Source organism: Peromyscus maniculatus, chromosome 5, assembly GCF_049852395.1.
Source record: "Peromyscus maniculatus bairdii isolate BWxNUB_F1_BW_parent chromosome 5, HU_Pman_BW_mat_3.1, whole genome shotgun sequence".
NCBI classification, from domain to species: domain Eukaryota; kingdom Metazoa; phylum Chordata; class Mammalia; order Rodentia; family Cricetidae; genus Peromyscus; species Peromyscus maniculatus.
The window spans coordinates 77,251,876-77,268,901 of NC_134856.1; the positions used below are offsets into that span (position 1 = coordinate 77,251,876).

The 17,026-nt window shown below is 38.1% G+C and overlaps 1 protein-coding gene across 1 annotated transcript in view; it reads right to left on the reverse strand.

Moving 5' to 3' along the window:
* Positions 1-2,632: 2,632 nt before the first annotated feature.
* Stam (signal transducing adaptor molecule) overlaps positions 2,633-17,026 on the reverse strand; it is a 64,782-nt gene continuing 50,388 nt past the window's right edge. Inside the window, exons 11-14 of the mRNA XM_006989945.4 lie at positions 16,866-16,920; positions 15,939-16,092; positions 11,485-11,660; positions 2,633-5,633 (exon numbers count right to left, since the gene is read on the reverse strand). Coding sequence (XP_006990007.2) covers positions 5,369-5,633; positions 11,485-11,660; positions 15,939-16,092; positions 16,866-16,920 — 650 coding nt within the window. The 3' untranslated portion in view covers positions 2,633-5,368. The remainder of the gene's footprint in view (positions 5,634-11,484; positions 11,661-15,938; positions 16,093-16,865; positions 16,921-17,026) is intronic.

Consider the following 17,026-nt stretch of genomic DNA (forward strand, 5'->3'; position numbering starts at 1 on the left):
TTTCAGCACCAAGGAGAAATCTTTTACAAGCAAACCAAATATACATATCTGAAAATACAGTCTGTATAGAATACAGTACTTATGAAATTACCTCAAAGCTCTCCAGCCTGCATCTAATGGGTGTGTGAACCACTGAGAAAAGTTCACTTTGGTGAGAACAGGGAAACGAGCTATTGTTTGCAGCACGATTGTCTTCAGTTCTCTGAAACTACTGAAAATGAAAACAAACTTGCAGCACCCTCTTCTGGCCTCAGTAACCTAAGCTTAGTCGGTTATACACAGCACACAGAAACTGTCAGGTTAACCACGTTCACTTAAATGTGCAGCTCCTGAAATGAGCACGAAAAATTTGTTTCAATACTTTCTTGTGCTGTTATGTGTGGTCTATGTGTAGTTTATGCATGCTCTTGTATGTAGATTACCTATGCACTCAGGGAAGCCAGAGGACATCAGGTAAAGTGTTCTAGCACTCACTGCCTTATTCCCTTAAGACCAGGTCTCACACTGAAACTGGAACTAAGCTGGCAACCAGGAAGCCCTAGCAACACCACTGGGGATCTGAACTCAGGTCCTCAAGCTTGTATGGAAAATGCTCTTACCTGATGAGACAGCTCCCAGTCTGAAGTTTCATTACCTTTTTTCTTTTTCTGTTTTTTGAGACAGGGTTTCTTGTGTAGTTTTGGTGTCTGTCCTGGATCTCGCTCTGTAGACCAGGCTGGCCTCGAACTCACAGAGATCCGCCTAGCTCTGCCTCCCGAGTGCTGGGATTAAAGGCGTGCACCACCACTGTACGGTGTTTCATTACTTCTATGTACAAGTCATGTGGGTTGTGACTGTGTATCTTTTAGGAATAACTTTAGGGCTGGAGAGATGGCTCAGAGGTTAAGAGCGCTGACTGCTCTTCCAGAGGTCCTGAGTTCAATTCACAGCAACCACATGGTGGTTCACAACCATCTGTAATGATATCTGGTGCCCTCTTCTGGCCTGTAGTCATACATGCTGTATACATAATAAATAAATAAATCTTAAAAAAAAAAAAAAAAAGAATAACTTTAATGAAAATGGATTTTCAGATTTGGGTGGTAGATAAGTGCATAAAAATGTATTTGAGAAAAAGTGTAAAACCCAATATGAAGCTCTACAGTTTCCCTAATGAATGCTTATTTTTTTAACTGTATAGAAGTTAATTTGGTTGTTTGGCCTTTTGATATGGGTAGCCTTGTTGCATGTTTTTATTTATAATGCTTTTTTATAATAAAATATAAAAATTAAATAAGATAGTCAAAATTTCCATTGAACATAGAAAAATCAAGTTAAAGGATACGACAAAAATTTAGAATGTGGGCGTTTCTCTAACGTGGTATGGATCTTAAAAAGTCAACATGAAGAGTAGAGAAAGATAACAATGGGGGCTAATCTAGATTAACAACAGTAGAAAGGGACATTATATAGGTGGCATATATTCCTGAATGGAGCCTAGATTTAAGAATGAATAATATATAATATATATTTAAGACAGTTTGCAGGGTGTTGGTAGTAATATCTTTTTTTTTTTTTTGGTTTATCGAGACAGGGTTTCTCTGTGTAGCTTTGCGCCTTTCCTGGGACTCACTTGGTAGCCCAGGCTGGCCTCGAACTCACAGAGATCCACCTGACTCTGCCTCCCGAGTGCTGGGATTAAAGGCATGCGCCGCCGCCACCACCACCCGGCGGTAGTAATATCTTAAGAAGCATTGCCAGGCCAGGCTGTGGTGGCGTATGCCTTTAATCCCAGCACTCAGGAGGCAGAGGCAGAAGCAGGCGGATCTCTGTGAGTTCGAGGCCAGCCTGGTCTACAGAGCTAGTCCAGGACGGGCTCCAAAGGTACAAAGAAACCCTGTCTTGAAAAACTAAATAATAATAATAAAAAAAAAAGAATCACTGCCAGTATTCCTGAACACAACAATGGTCTACATTACTTGGGAGGTTGTTCTCATCCTTACAGGAAACATGAAATAGTCATGCATACAGCTTCCATCTGTAGCATGTTTACGCATTCAAAAAAGTAGGTGCGTGTCTATTCACATGTACATCTACATACAAATACACATGCATATAAATATACACAAGGACATAAGGCTAAATGTTAGGAATTAGTGAATCTAGAAGAATATTTGGGTAGTCAATGCTTTACTCTTTCTGTCTTTGGTGAAGGAATCTCTCTGTAGGACTGAAACTTCTCTGTGCAGACAGCTGATAGGCAATGTACCAACCACAGCATCAGCCTATTTAGTAGTTCCTACTCACCTTCCAAGATGAAAGATAACTGAAAATACCACCCAGATAGTTTCTTCTGTATATTCCTTATACTAAGAGATACAAGCAGTTATTAACTCCTAACAAACCAGAGAAACAAAAATTAAAAACCTAACAAAATCATTAGAAAACAACAAATGAATCAACATGTTAAACTTAAGTTGTTACTAACATAAAAAGGAGCTATAACAGGAAGCTATTATTATTATAATGTAATTGGCAAGTAAAACAAGGTAATAGGTAAGATAAATCAAACAGTAATTTTAATGTATATTGGGTAAAAAGTTGACCAATTATACCTATAAACCTCATATTAGGAAATAATTTCTACAACTGGTTAGAGTTGCACAGTTTATTATGCAGGACATTAATCTAACACAAACTTAAGCACTGGACAAAGGATATTTTCAAGTTCAATGAGACAGATGTCACACATGAAAGAACTCTATATTAGAAATGAATGAAGTTGATTTATTGAACACTTTAAGTATTAAAAGCAAAGAGGAAAGAAAAAATGTTCCAGAAGAAATTAGTAAGAAGGGCATCTCTGGGCATGTATTAGAAAAATGTCCTTCCCGAAGTAGAGGGTGACAGGTAACAGTGACAGAAGATCAAAAGTCTCTAAAATCGTATTAGCACAAAGCACAAGTCACACCTAGTAATTCCAGGGCACTCACATATTATCACATCCAATTACGCATGGGGACTGCAGCACAGGCGCAGAGTTGCATTTTGCCTCATTTACTTGTCACTTTGATAGAAACATTTCTCAAACTTAAAAAAAGGAATAAACCAAAAATTTCCTTCATTGATGTTTTCTCTTCAGATACTTTGTTTTATAAGTTAGTCTATTTCATCAAAATATGGATAGCTGTCAATGAAAATTTCTTTTTGTTGTTGTTTGGTTTTTTTGAGACAGCATCTCATTATGTATCCTGGCTGGCCTAACTCACTCTGTAGACCAGGCTGGCCTCAAACTCACAGAGATCTGCCTGCCTTTACCTCCTGAGTGCTGGGATTAAATGTGTGCATCATCACGCACAGCAAAGACTTTCTGGAAGCACAACTTGCATGGATTTAAAACAAAACTATTTGTGATGCCAGTTGGCCCCATCTTTCCACCCTTGTCATGCTACTTCAGGATGAAAGACCAGTCCTTCATTCTCACTGGAACTTTTCTACCAAGTACCTGCATCAAGTCACTTAGACAGAATCAATGTCAATCACTCATTTAACTCTTTATACACTAATACATAATAAAAAATATATATGCATTGTAAAATTGGTAACTTTTTTTTTAATTTCACCACTGATAGGCTTAAAGGGTAAGAAGAATACTAAAAAATATTTTGTTGATATTTTAATATGAAGATATCAAAAATTAAAATGGGAATATAGTTGTAAACAAGAACTTATTAAAATGAAAAGAAAATACAATATGACTCAGAGGAAAGTGTATCATTTAAACCATAATATTTAAATTGGAACAAAAGATTATAATCTAACTGCTAACAAGGTTTTATTAAAAAAATATTTAAAATGTGACACATGAATTAAAATTTTAACTTTACTATTTGATGGTGACATACTTTAAACTCAAGTGAAAAAAGCTTTAAATATGTCCCCGTGAATTAATCACCCTTAAAATTATCTGCCAAAGCTGAAGTCATTTGTCGAAAAGGAAACAGACAAGTCTTGGAAATGCAGATCTAATTTGCATTCACAGGAGGAAAATTTAGATCTATAGTTAAATATGGTACTCAAATTTTAGGTTATTTAAATACTGGTATAGTACAACCAGGGAAATTATAAATATTTATAACTAAAATGTCAGTGGAATACCTTTTTGTATGGACTAAAATGATTCATTAAAATTACTCCTGAGTAAGAAGCAAAAATAATTCCAATAGAACTACAAATGAGACAGACAGAGAGGAAAAACTTAAAAACTCCAGTTTGAAACTTAACAATAAATATGTAAACTATTCAACAAAATGAGGAATATAAATTACTTTGAAACACCTACTTATAGCAATTTTAATGAGAATTAAAAGATACAATGTGTCAAAGACATTTTAAAAACTAGAGGGGTAAGACAAGTGAATCAAATTTTGTTTATATCTTAAAAATTACAAGAGACTCTGAAAATGTAGTGTTAGTTCATTTTTGTTTCCAATTGAAAACTTTCTAGGCATCGCCTCTATCTTTGGTGTCACTGCTACCAATAAACACAGTATACAGCTTTAAACCTAATCACCACATTCAACTAGGGGAAAGTAAATCAACATTGCTTCTTTAAAAATAAGATATAAAGACTAATTTTTGTCTCATGGTCCACAATACCTGGAACATCATGCCAAAATACAAAAGTCTAAAGGGAACATTATTCTCCTCTAACTGCACCAAAAATGTGGCTACTGTAAGCTGGTGTGATGACAGCCAGTAGTGGGCAAAAGCTACAGAAAGACATAACATACATAGGCTTTGCTCACAATTAGTAAAAGAAAGGTTCGAGTTCATGTGACACTACAACAAGACAATGCCTTCAGGTCAATGTGCTACAACTTGGTTCTCTTGCAGCTTAAAAAGATAGTGTACTTATCTTAAATTTACACAAAACATTAGCAAACATGGTAGTTGTTCATGATTAAAATAAAACAGCAATGTAAATTAATTTAACACAGTGTTAAATATATTCACATGATCACCATTGTAATTGAAATGGTCACTGATGAAGTTACATGTCAATATATGTACATAACATTTGCCATAGCAGTTTTTGAACTTTTGAGTGTTGCAGACCAGGTAATTTTACAAGACAATAATCTTGTAACAATTCTTCATATTATGAAAGGAAACAATGTTGTAAGTAGTTTCATTCTTCTGGGGGAGGGGTAGACCTCTAAAAAGTCAGTGCAAATTGAAGACAGTTCTACCCTCTTGAGTATTTGAACTTGTTGACCAAGACAGATTCCTATAAGCTGAGGAAAAACAAATCTTAGGATGTTAATGAATCTCCTAACATTGTCAATGGCATTCAGCAGAAACATGCCACCCAGAGGAACATCAAGTCCTATAGGAGAGCCTTCTGAGAATATGCTTGCTGTGGCTGAGGTGGTTGTTGGCTGCCTCCTGCTTGAGGCAGGGTTGATGATGTTAAAGTATAGTTTGGCACCTGGGACATATTAGGTCCTGCGTTCTGGTATATGGTGACATCAGCAGGCACAGATACAGCAGCAGGTATAGGTACAGGTACAGGTACAGCAGCAGCAGCAGCAGGACTATATATTGAAGCCTGACTGGGATACGAGTTTCCTTGAACAGAACTAACCATTGCACTGTGGAGGAAAGAAAACACTTAATTAGCTAAACTAAATAATGAATTGAGATATGAACAGGAAAACCATTAAACATCCATTTACATTCATTTGATAGTTTATTAAATATACACAAAGTGTCAAACACTGTTATTTAAGTACTGGGATGCTATGAAGGAAGAAAAATAAGTGTCTACTATTATAGAGCTTACATTTTGGTAGGAGGAAAAAAAGACAGTAAATAAATGTATAGTATGTCAATGGTTAAAATCACAGTAAAGAAAAAGAGCATGGCAAATAGTACCAGAAGTACCTGGGACAAAGGATTCTCATTTATGTAGGGTGGTAGAGGGAGGGCTTTCAGATAAGGCTTCATTCAAGGAAAGATTTTAGGAAAGCAGAGGAACCATTACCAGCAGTCTAGAAAAGGACAATTAGGCTAAGAAAAAGAAGCCTTTGAGGTTTTATAATGTGGTATGTTCAAAAAATAGAAAGGAGGCCAAGGCAATTGTGACAGAGTGAGCAAAGAGTGGCGGTTAGGAAGAGGGCTGCAGAAGATCCAGTGAGTACCTTAGGAGATACAAGGCTGTGCTTGTGATTGAAGTGAAATAGACTCTTGCTGGGTTTTGAGGAGAAAGGTAATGAGATATGACTTGTATTTTGACAGGCTCACATGGGAACGGGAACAGATGTGAGAGCTGGCAGGTGCTCAGAGCCATAGTGGAGAGAGAAGAGAAGGGTCACACCCTACTCTGAAGGAAGTGCCATTGAAATCTGATAATGGACCAAGTAGACTAGAATGTCTGGTTTTATAACTGATAAAAATAACTGCAATGACAACTTACTAAAAGGAGAAAACTACACATGGGACTATAGTTGACTGGAACAAGAGAAGCATGGGCAAGAAGAAAGAATGGTTTTGGACACCTCAAGTGAGATGTCTAGAAGACACAAGAAAACAATGCACATACAGTCTGGAGTCCCAGGGGAGAGCAGGAGTCAAAACATACCCTAAGAGAGTCCTCGTTCTGAGGGCCCTTAGGAAATAACTGATCAGAACAGTTCATACAATGAGACCTAGACTTCGTAATGTCAGGAATATAAAGGTGCATCTGGCAAGGGCAAATGAGGAGCAGTAAGAAAACAGGAAAACTAAGTGACAGTGGCCTGAAACACATTAAAAACAAGGAATGGAATGAACTGTAAAGCCAGGTAGAAGACTTGTGAAATGACCACAGAATTTGGCAGTATGGGCATCAGCAGCATCTTGAGAGAATAGTTTCAATGGACTATTGAGACGTGAGCATCATCTCCCTATTTCCCTAAAAGTACGGCATAAGGGCATCCCCCTACACACAGCAACTACCAGTACATCTATCAACTACCCGTGACTGTACCTGTTCAAATGTGCATCTATATCCTTAGAGCCTTGACCTTACAAGCTGGGGAACATTAATGTTGCCTCTGAAGGAACACTTGTGCATTCTACAGGTGCTCTCTGTAGGGCACGTCCTTTGAATGTTTACCCTTCTTGGCTTGGCTCCTATCTGTTCTCTAGTTAGTTATTAGCTTGGCTTCCTTTTCTCTAGAACACTTTTGCCTTTCTTCGTTTCTACCTGTTGCTCCTGGGTACCATCAGAACCTACTTGAACATCTGCCATTGTTTTCTCTGGTGGCTGCCATTTTTATGTGTCTACCATCAACAACGGCAGCTTTAACAGCTAGAACTGAGTTTCTTTCACCTTTTTACAGCCTTCTATGCAGGACACAATTTTACACCACGAACTCAGTGAGTATGTAATATTTAAATGTTAAGTGTTAATGATGACAATATCAAATACTAGATTGAGACAGAATTGGGTTGCTGTTTTTCAATTCTTTGAAAGTATATCATAGTCTAAATTAATTTAAGAGTTGATTAATATACTTATAAATGTAAAAAAAAATTGTGCTTATGAGGAGAAATAAGGCAACTGCTAACACAACAAATGGAGGTTTAACAACAAAAACAAACAAACAAACAAAAAGACCAAAATGGAAGAAAAAAGCAAGGTGAGTCAGGGAGGCTATATATCTGACTGAGCTTTCTAGGCCATGAAAATTTTTACTGACAGGCAGGCAGGTTTCCTAGCTCTCTTGAACACACATCTAGGAGGCTATTTCTTTAAAAAAAAAAATTATAAATACATATCCAATATGTGTATATATAAAATGTATATAAACACACACACATATATATATACACATACACACACATGCATTATCATACATCTCTCTTTCCTCCCTCCCTCCCCTCCCATGCCCCCTACTCTCAAATTGATAGCTTTTCCCCTCTGATTATTGTTACATACATGTGTGTGTGTGCATGTATATGTATACACAAATACATAAATATAACCTGCTGAGTTCATTTTTGTTGTTTGTTTATGCTTTGGGGGCTGACAACTTTGTACTGGAGAACCAATAAGGGAACACACAGGAGACCATTTCTTATTCCTTCACACACAGTTTTAGTTTTAGAATTAAGAGCTTTTCAGACATCTGTCCCCTAGGCCACTTGGAAGGTACTCACTCAAGAGGTGGTACTCACGAAGTTTCCAAAAGCTACCTATAGAAGTGAGTAAGTAAAGTCACCATAGCTTGTGGATCTATTTATCAATTACTTTATCTATTAAACAGATGTTTAAGTATTTACTAAGATGAGGTATAAATCAGCGGCAGAACACTTGCCTACATATATAAGGTAGGTTTGATCCCCAGCACTGTGAAGACTGTGTATGGCTAAAGGAGTGGGACACAGACAAAAGCCATTTCTTTCAAGAGACTGATATGAGTTTATTTCAATTTGAAATGGGGTAGTCAAGAAAGGTCTCACTGAAAGAGAATCTTTGATATATGAATGTACTTCCAAAGTCAGGAAAAAAAGTGATAAATTTTAAAAAATGATAAAAAAGATAGCAATAATAAAGAGAAACTAACTTTAAAAGCATCCATTCTGATGTGCCTCCCCATGGGAGGCCTTGCCTTCTTGTGTGTGGGGGAGTAAGGGGTGGATTGGGGAGGGGGAGGCTGGGGGGGGGGCAGGAGGAGGGAAGAGGGGGATCTTTGATTGGTGTGTAAAATGAATGGAAAAAATTTCTTAATAAAAAAAAAGAAATTAAAGCCATAGATAAGGGGTAACTGCAGTGTGTTCAAGGAAGGTCATTGCCATGCTAATTACATGACAAAGAAATTGGAAATGGAGCTGATGTTTAACAAAAGAGAATGACAATATATTCTGGGGACAGTTTACCATAAAATATATTAAATCCAAGTTGGTAAAGATGACATAATAATATAGAAAAGATCCCAGTGAAAAATGTACCTAGAGAAGGGCCTGAGACTGTAGATAAATATTTTATCAGTAAAGACATGAATGTATATCACTTAAAAAAAAGCATCCATTCCATAGAAAGCCTTCAATAATATTAGCTCCTTGAAAAGTAATAAATTCAACAAACCTGAAAATACTTATGAAGAAAAGCAAAATTAATCAAAAATTAAAAAGAACTTAGTGAACATAAGCTAAATACTTTCTATACAAATATGATTTAGTTTCTTAGTTTCAAGATACTGTCCAGTTGGAGGAAATATATAAAATATGCAATTATTTATTGTGAGATAAGTTAGAAATTTAGGTATGTACCCAGTGCATTAAGGTGCCTTAAGCTTTGAGGAAGCTTTCCAAGAAAATATATCCAGTTTGTATCTTTCCAAGAAGTAAAAATGGGAATGACGTTCCAGAACCAACAAAAACACGGTAGAATAGCATGCAATGAATGGCACCTGGGGCAGGAGCCCAGAGGAAGCGCAAAGGCCTGTGAAAGGATGTGCTGGAGCATACTGTCAGTACTGAGTTACTACAGAATTAAAGCGGATGGCAGGAGACACACCTGGAGAAAATGATGAGGACTGCAGAATGAATGAACCAGTATTATTGATGAGAAACTCGCCTATTGTGATAACTGGACAGAATGATTCATAATGGACAAAAAGCTGTGCAGCCACAGTGATTAGGTAGTAGGAAGTTATTAGTATCCAACTGTAACACCATGATATTAATGGGAAAGATTTATTTTGGAGATTAGTAAATAATTATATATTAGTTGTCATGATAAACAGACAATGCAGAGGAGAGATAAGAAAACAGAGTTTGTGAGAACTGCAGGGTTTAGCCTTGGCTACCAGGTAGACAGTGGAACTCTGAAATGAGATGAGGAGTATAACCAGTTAGCATTTGAAGGACATTTAGCATGTGCCCAGAGGATATTAATACACACATACACACACACTCCAAATGTGCTACACTGAGAGAAAGGAATTTCAGTATGCAGGTGATGTGATAATCTCTGGAGCCAGAATCCCTGGTTTTGGATCTTAGCTATGTGGAACCTTAGTCTACATCTCAGTTTCCTGCTGAGAGTTGTTGGTAGCAATGCTTTACCAGAGGCCACAAAAAATATGCAGCAAAGGACAACTGATATTCATAAGGTCGACCCACCAGATGAATAACTCTCTGATGGAGGAACTTTGTCAAGCAAGGCTTATGAGGCCACTGCCTATAAATGACTGATTGCTTCTGTCTGCAATTTTCTTGTGTGCTTCCACAATTCCTCCCTAAAAAGAATAGCTATGGGGTTTCCTTTCACAGCATGGATTGGAACTATGCTCTCTCCATGAACATACTGGGCACACATACATCCGGATGGTCAGAAAGATTACTTCTTAAGCTGTGTAACTTTGATGAATAGAAATACACTAGGATATGCTTCACAACTAGATCTATTGTTCCACGGGGACTGTAAGACAGTTAGAAAGCTTGTTTTATTTCTTTAGCTCAGGCTGACAAGACAAGCTACATATAATTAGCTGATTTAAAACCTCAGAGCAGATTCAAAACAGACTAAATGCCCTTACAAATGAATTCATAAAATAAACCTCCACAGAAAATACACAAGGGCAAACTCCCAGGTGTCTGATTGTAGAACCAAGGTCATGTACAAAGCAACTTGGGTGCTAATTCCCTGCACAGCTTGTCTCACTGGGCACTATGTCCCTAGTCTCAGGTTACAGCCTGCACCTTGCAGCCATGTGTTGCCATGGTTACCCACTTCCCTCAGATATAACGTTTTTTTTGCTTTCCATGGGATGTATATAAGGAGATACAGAACAAAGAAAAGAGAAGAAGCTTGAGAAAAATAAAGAGAATGATCATCAGTACATGTATGAGTCTTATTCCTTAAGATAAATAAGAATTATCCCTAAGTCCTGCTACTCTGAGACATTTCTTTTTATTACCCTGGGTGCAGTTCTGGGAGCTGGTCTCACAGGCTGCAATAGTTTCCCATTAACAAAATGGAGGTGCCAATGTATCTCTCTCATAGGTTATTGTAAGGAGTAAGTCAGTCGTTATGTGTTAAACATAAAGCTTGGCACTGGATCCACACCCATAGCTTCATTACCTTCTTTAAAGTCATGTTAATACCCTAAACAGAACAACACAACAGTGTTTTTAAAAGCTCACACACTCTTTATGGGTGGATGTTACAACAGTGAGGTACATACAGGAGCATTTACAGATACTGCTGCTTTCTGGAAAGTGTGCCTGTGCTACCTAGAAAAACTGTGCTAGTGAATCTTAAAGTTAGCCTTCCTTGCTTCAAGGAAAGGAATTTAAACTGGGTTCTTACACAAACCACTCTACACTACAGACGCAGTAGTTTGAACAGTAATGCCCACCTCAAGTTTTTCTTATCCAGGTTTATACTTATAGACCACTGCAACCAAGTAAAGAATTTTAACTTTAACCTCAAATAACAAATAATCAAATTACTTTGGGTAAGAAGCCTGGGTCTGCTGACTAGGAAGAGCAGAGTTTGCAGAGGGTGGAACTGCTCCTTGGCTGATGGAAGAAAGCTGCTCTGGGGGCAGACTGTAGCTCTGGAGATGGCTCATCTGTGCATTCCCTGTAACCAGGTAGGTACCACTTTGAGCAGGTCCTGCATATACCTGCAAAAGGTGATAAGGAAACATTCCATTATACAACTTCATTGCCTATTCCAAACTTACTCAGCAGAGACATTCAGTTACAAAAAAAACAGCAAACATTGCTCCTTTAGAATTTCTTTTAAATGTTATTGCTATGTAATTGGAAGTTTTCCTGTGTCCTGCCAGGTCCTCGGTCAAGACAAATCTCTCTCACCCGCCTGTCCTGCAGCCGCCTGGACCCAAATAAACACACACAGGCTTATATTATTTTTAAACTATGGCCATGGCAGGCTTCTTGCTAGCTAGTTCTTATATCTTAAATTAACCCATTTCTATAAATCTATAGTTTGCCACATGGCTTGTGGCTTACCATTATCTTTACATCTTGCTTCTCCTGGTGGCAGCATCTCCTCTGCTCTATGTTGCTCCTTTCTCTCTCTTTAGTTAGAATGTCCCGCCTAACCTTATTCTGCCTCACCACTGGCCAAACAGTTTTACTTATCAACCAATCAGAGCAACATATATTCACAGCATACAGAACAACATCCCTCATCATTTCCCCTTTTCTTTCTATTTGAAGGTTTTAACTTCAACATAGTGAAATTACATATAACAAAACAGTTATCACGCAAGAATTATAGTTATACTATCAGTTGGAATTTTATGAAAAGCTCTTTTTAGTATAAACTGATGATTTTTAATCTTTTTGAAAGTGTATGTGTATTTGCAGGAATGCGTGTGCATGCATGAGTATTTGGGAGCATATGGAGGCCAAAGGCTGATGTCAAGTGTCTTCCTGGATCATTTTCCACCTTCTATTCAGCCAGGGTGTCTCACTGGAAGCCAAAGCTCATCTATTGGGCTACTATACCTAGCCAGCTTGCTCTGGGGATCCCTTCTGTATTTCCACGTGCTGGGATTACAAGTGGACTATCATGCCCAACTGGCATTTACAAGAGAGTTGGGAACCTAAGCTCCAGTCTGGCAAGAATTTTACCCACTGGGCCATCCTCTTAGTCCAAATTTTTTTCTTTAAGCATTACATAAACAGATTTTACTTTCACATAGTAGTAGTAAAGAAATACATCTTATACTAATATAATCTCTGTATTAACTTCATGATATACTTTCCATATTGGTCTTTCAAAAGGTCTTTTTTATTTCAATTCTGGTTTATTTGGTTTTTTGTTTGTCTGTTTGTTTATTTGGGGGGGCATTGGAGGAGTGTGGAGGTGAGGAGGATCTAGGAAAGAGAAAACTATGATCATAATATATTGTATGAAAAGTTTATATATATGAATCCCAACACTTTGGAAATATACTTGAATTATTTTATAGCCCCAGACTGTATTTACAATTCACATTTTTTAAACTATAATTTAATGAATGGAGAACACACTAATTTTCGAAGGTAGGGGTCAACAAATTTTCTTATACGGTACATAGGTTTAGGATGCAGCTACAAAGCAAAAATAAATGCGGTGGCTATGAGCCAAATGGAAGGGCTGTGTCCATCTAGCTAAAAACAGGCAGCAGGCTAGGTTTGTTTGCCAATTCTTTTATCTAAAAGCTGTTCTTTTTGTTGTTGTTTTATTTAAATTTAAAGAAACAGAAGTCTTTTTTTTCCTGAAGAAGGTTGGTTGTAACCCTGACTGGCTTGTTACAGCCTTACTATATGGTCCAAGTTGGCCTCAGATATAAAACAATCCCCCTGCTTGCTTCCTCCTGCATGCTGGAATTACAGGCATGCACTGCCAACCTCTTTAATAATTAACTTACTAGCATGAGCAACCATGGCTTACTGAATGAAGTCTTAAAACATTTTTTTAGTTACTGTGAAAGTCTGTTTATATATTTGAAAAGACATTCTACTGGCTATATAGTAAGACTGTTCCCATGTGCTAAAGCAACTAACACAATCATCAAGAAACCAATCACCCTCTATTTCATTAAATGTAACAAATTCACATCAGAACTACAAAGGTATTCATTACAAGCATAGCTAAACAAGTTCTCATGGCTATATTTTATTATTCTTTGCAAATTCAATGTGAAAGATTGTTTAACTCAAACTAGTGACCGAAACTATTGAGCAGGTACCATTCAAGCTCCCAATTCTCTACCCGAGGGTGGAGAATTCATCCTCCTAAAGATGTCAGCTTGTTTCATGAGAAATGGGCCATGCAAGAAAATCTGTGCTGTGTGACTGCTCTAAGTGGACAAAACAGACTGTCTAATTATACCTAAAACTTGCTCAACTGATGGCACAGGGGCTCTTAAACAGTTGCTTGGGTCAGAAAGGAAAAAAGGTTCCATGTTGAATGTATACGTGATAATGGGAAGAGGAGCATCTCCATGAAAACCGCCCTGTGAGTGTAACATAAATATTCCCTTTTGTTGGTGCTGAACAGCTTCTCAACTCCCTTTTCCCACTGCCCTTAGATCCTCCTCTTACAGATAAGTACACCTTCATTTTCTGTTTAAAACAGTTTTTATATCACTGGAAATGTTACATTTTACTTTGGAGCATTTATCAAAATCTCCTAAAACATAATTGGCATACAAAGTACTGCATATATTTAGTGAATCTAACTTACTGAGTTGGAGGTAAATATATAATACCCTTGAAAGCATAATCATAATCTATTGCATAAACATATCCCTAACTTAAGGTTGACTCCCACCCTCTTTGATAAGAACATTTAACCTGGCTAGAGATGACTCAGTGGTTAAGAGTACTAGCTGTTCTTTCAGAGGACCTGGGTTCAATTCCCAGCACCCACATGACAGCTCACAACTGTCTGTAATCCAGCTCCAATTGATTTGACACCCTCATACAAACATATGCAGGCAAACCACTGATGAACATAAAGTAAAAATAAATCATAAAATGAACACTTAGCCTAAGCAGTTCAGTGTAAAACAAAAGCTGTAGACACTCAGAATATTTGAAAATATATGACAAGCCGGGCAGTGGTGGCACACGCCTTTAATCCCAGCACTCAGGAGGCAGAGCCAGGTGGATCTCTGTGAGTTCGAGGCCAGCCTGGTCTACAGAGTGATTTCCAGGAAAGGCGCAAAGCTACACAGGGAAACCCTGTCTCAAAAAAACAAAAAAAAAAGAAAAAGAAAGAAAGAAAGAAAGAGAGAGAGAGAGAGGGAGGGAGGGAGGGAGGGAGGGAGGGAGGGAGGGAGGGAGGGAGGAAGGAAGGGAGGAAGGGAGGAAGGGAAGGAAGGGAAGGAAGGGAAGGAAGGGAAGGAAGGGAAGGAAGGGAAGGAAGGGAAGGAAGGGAAGGAAGGGAAGGAAGGGAAGGAAGGGAAGGAAGGGAAGGAAGGGAAGGAAGGGAAGGAAGGGAAGGAAGGGAAGGAAGGGAAGGAAGGAAGGAAGGAAGGAAGGAAGGAAGGAAGGAAGGAAGGAAGGAAATATATGACAGAAAAACTGAAGGTTTATTTTTTAATGATTTACTTGTTCTTCTTTTATGTGCATTTGTGTTTTGTCTGGATGTATGTCAGTATGAGGGTGTTGAATCTCCTTGAGTTGGAGTTACAGAGAGTTCTAAGCTGCCAGGTGGGTACTGGGTGCTGGGAATTGAACCTGGGTCTTTTCAAAGAGCAGCCAGTGCTATTTAAGCACTAAGCCTGAAATCTTACAGTATGAACCTAAATTTTAAAGACTTTGGTTCTACAGGTCTAGGGTAGGATCAAAATACCTTTATTTAAAGAAAAATGGGTGGGAGGAAACTACTTAGTGGGTAATTTTGCTACTTATCCATGTACAAAGTGAAGATTTAAAAACACATATATACATATGCGTGGATATACTGGCATATTCAGTATATTATATATTTGTGAATTTTAAAAATTCTATTAATTTTTTTCATTGTAAACATTACACTGAAGAAATTACACTTTGCAGTGTGGAGAGATGACTCAGCAGCTAAAAGTACTTCCTGCTCCTAGGGAAGCCAAGTTCCCAGCACTCACATCAGACAGCTCACAACCAACTTTAAATCCAGCTTGAGGGGATACAACACCCTCTTCTGGCAAACAAGGGGCCCAGTACACACATGTGGTATATACTCACAGAGACAAAGACACACAGACACACAGACACAGAGACACAGTACACACATGTGGTATATACTCACAGAGACAAAGACACACACACACACACACACACACACACACACACACACACACACACACACATATGCATATATTTTACAAAAACAGACATTCCAAACCATCTCAAGTACATTCAAGAATTTACATAACACTCCTGAGCTTTACAAAACATACCTGGGAACCAGAAACACCAGATGACTGCATATAATACTGCTGATTCTGTAATTTTGCATACATAGAATACATTGGATCTTCATTCATTAACTTCGTATACAGTGAAAGAGCTTCCATCACCTTCACATTTAGTTCTGAGAGTTCTGAATGTTTTCTGAAATATTACACAATAATTTGATTGCTAAATGGTACAATGCTCTAAATAGTAACTCTAAATACTAACAGACAGGGCAAAAACACCTTCTCCCTTGGCTCTGAGGCAACAAGAAACATGTTTTCAGGTTAGATCTCATGGTGGACTACTTGACTGTACCTGGAACTGTCTAGATTTCCTCATTCATCAACAGATGCCAGCCTGTGAGCTCTGGTAATGCCACTTTAGTAAGCACAATTATATAAAAATTATATAAAAAGACAGTGAAAGCCCACAGTGGCCTTGCTTTTCAAGAACGGGCAAACGAGTCCAAATCCTCATGAAGGTGAGAATGGTGAATAAAGAATGGCTCTTTGAAGCACTGTCTGTGTGGTGTGGTTGGGACAGCTGTAGGCACACACAGAGGCCTGAGACACATTGGGCGTCTCTTCTCTATGGCTCTCCACCTTTACTTTTGAGACAGGCTCTTACTGCACCTGAAGCTCATCGATGCACCTGGGCTGGTTGGGTAGAGATTCTCAGGGATCTGCCCACCTGCACCATAGCTCTTTCTTCTTCTCCTCACCCTCACTGCCCTGGCTGGGTTTACAGGCCTGCACCACCATGCCCTGCTCTTCATGTGGACTTCAAGGATCCAAACCTTGTGGTTAGGTGGCAGGCACTTTACCATTTGAGCCACCTCTGCAGGCTGGAGAACCTTGTAAAAATGGCAGCTTACTGAAACGGTTTCAGAGAGAAAGATAAACAATTTAAATACAGTACAAGTTCTTTACCTATCAATATCTTCCAGCTTTTCATCAATGAGAGGTCCCATCTGGTGGCACATCGCTAAGATGACAATTTTTTAAGAAATAAAGAAAACATAAGAAAAGAAAGTAAACTTCTGGAAAATATTTATAAAAAAATGAAGTTTAATTAATGTGAAGTGATTAAA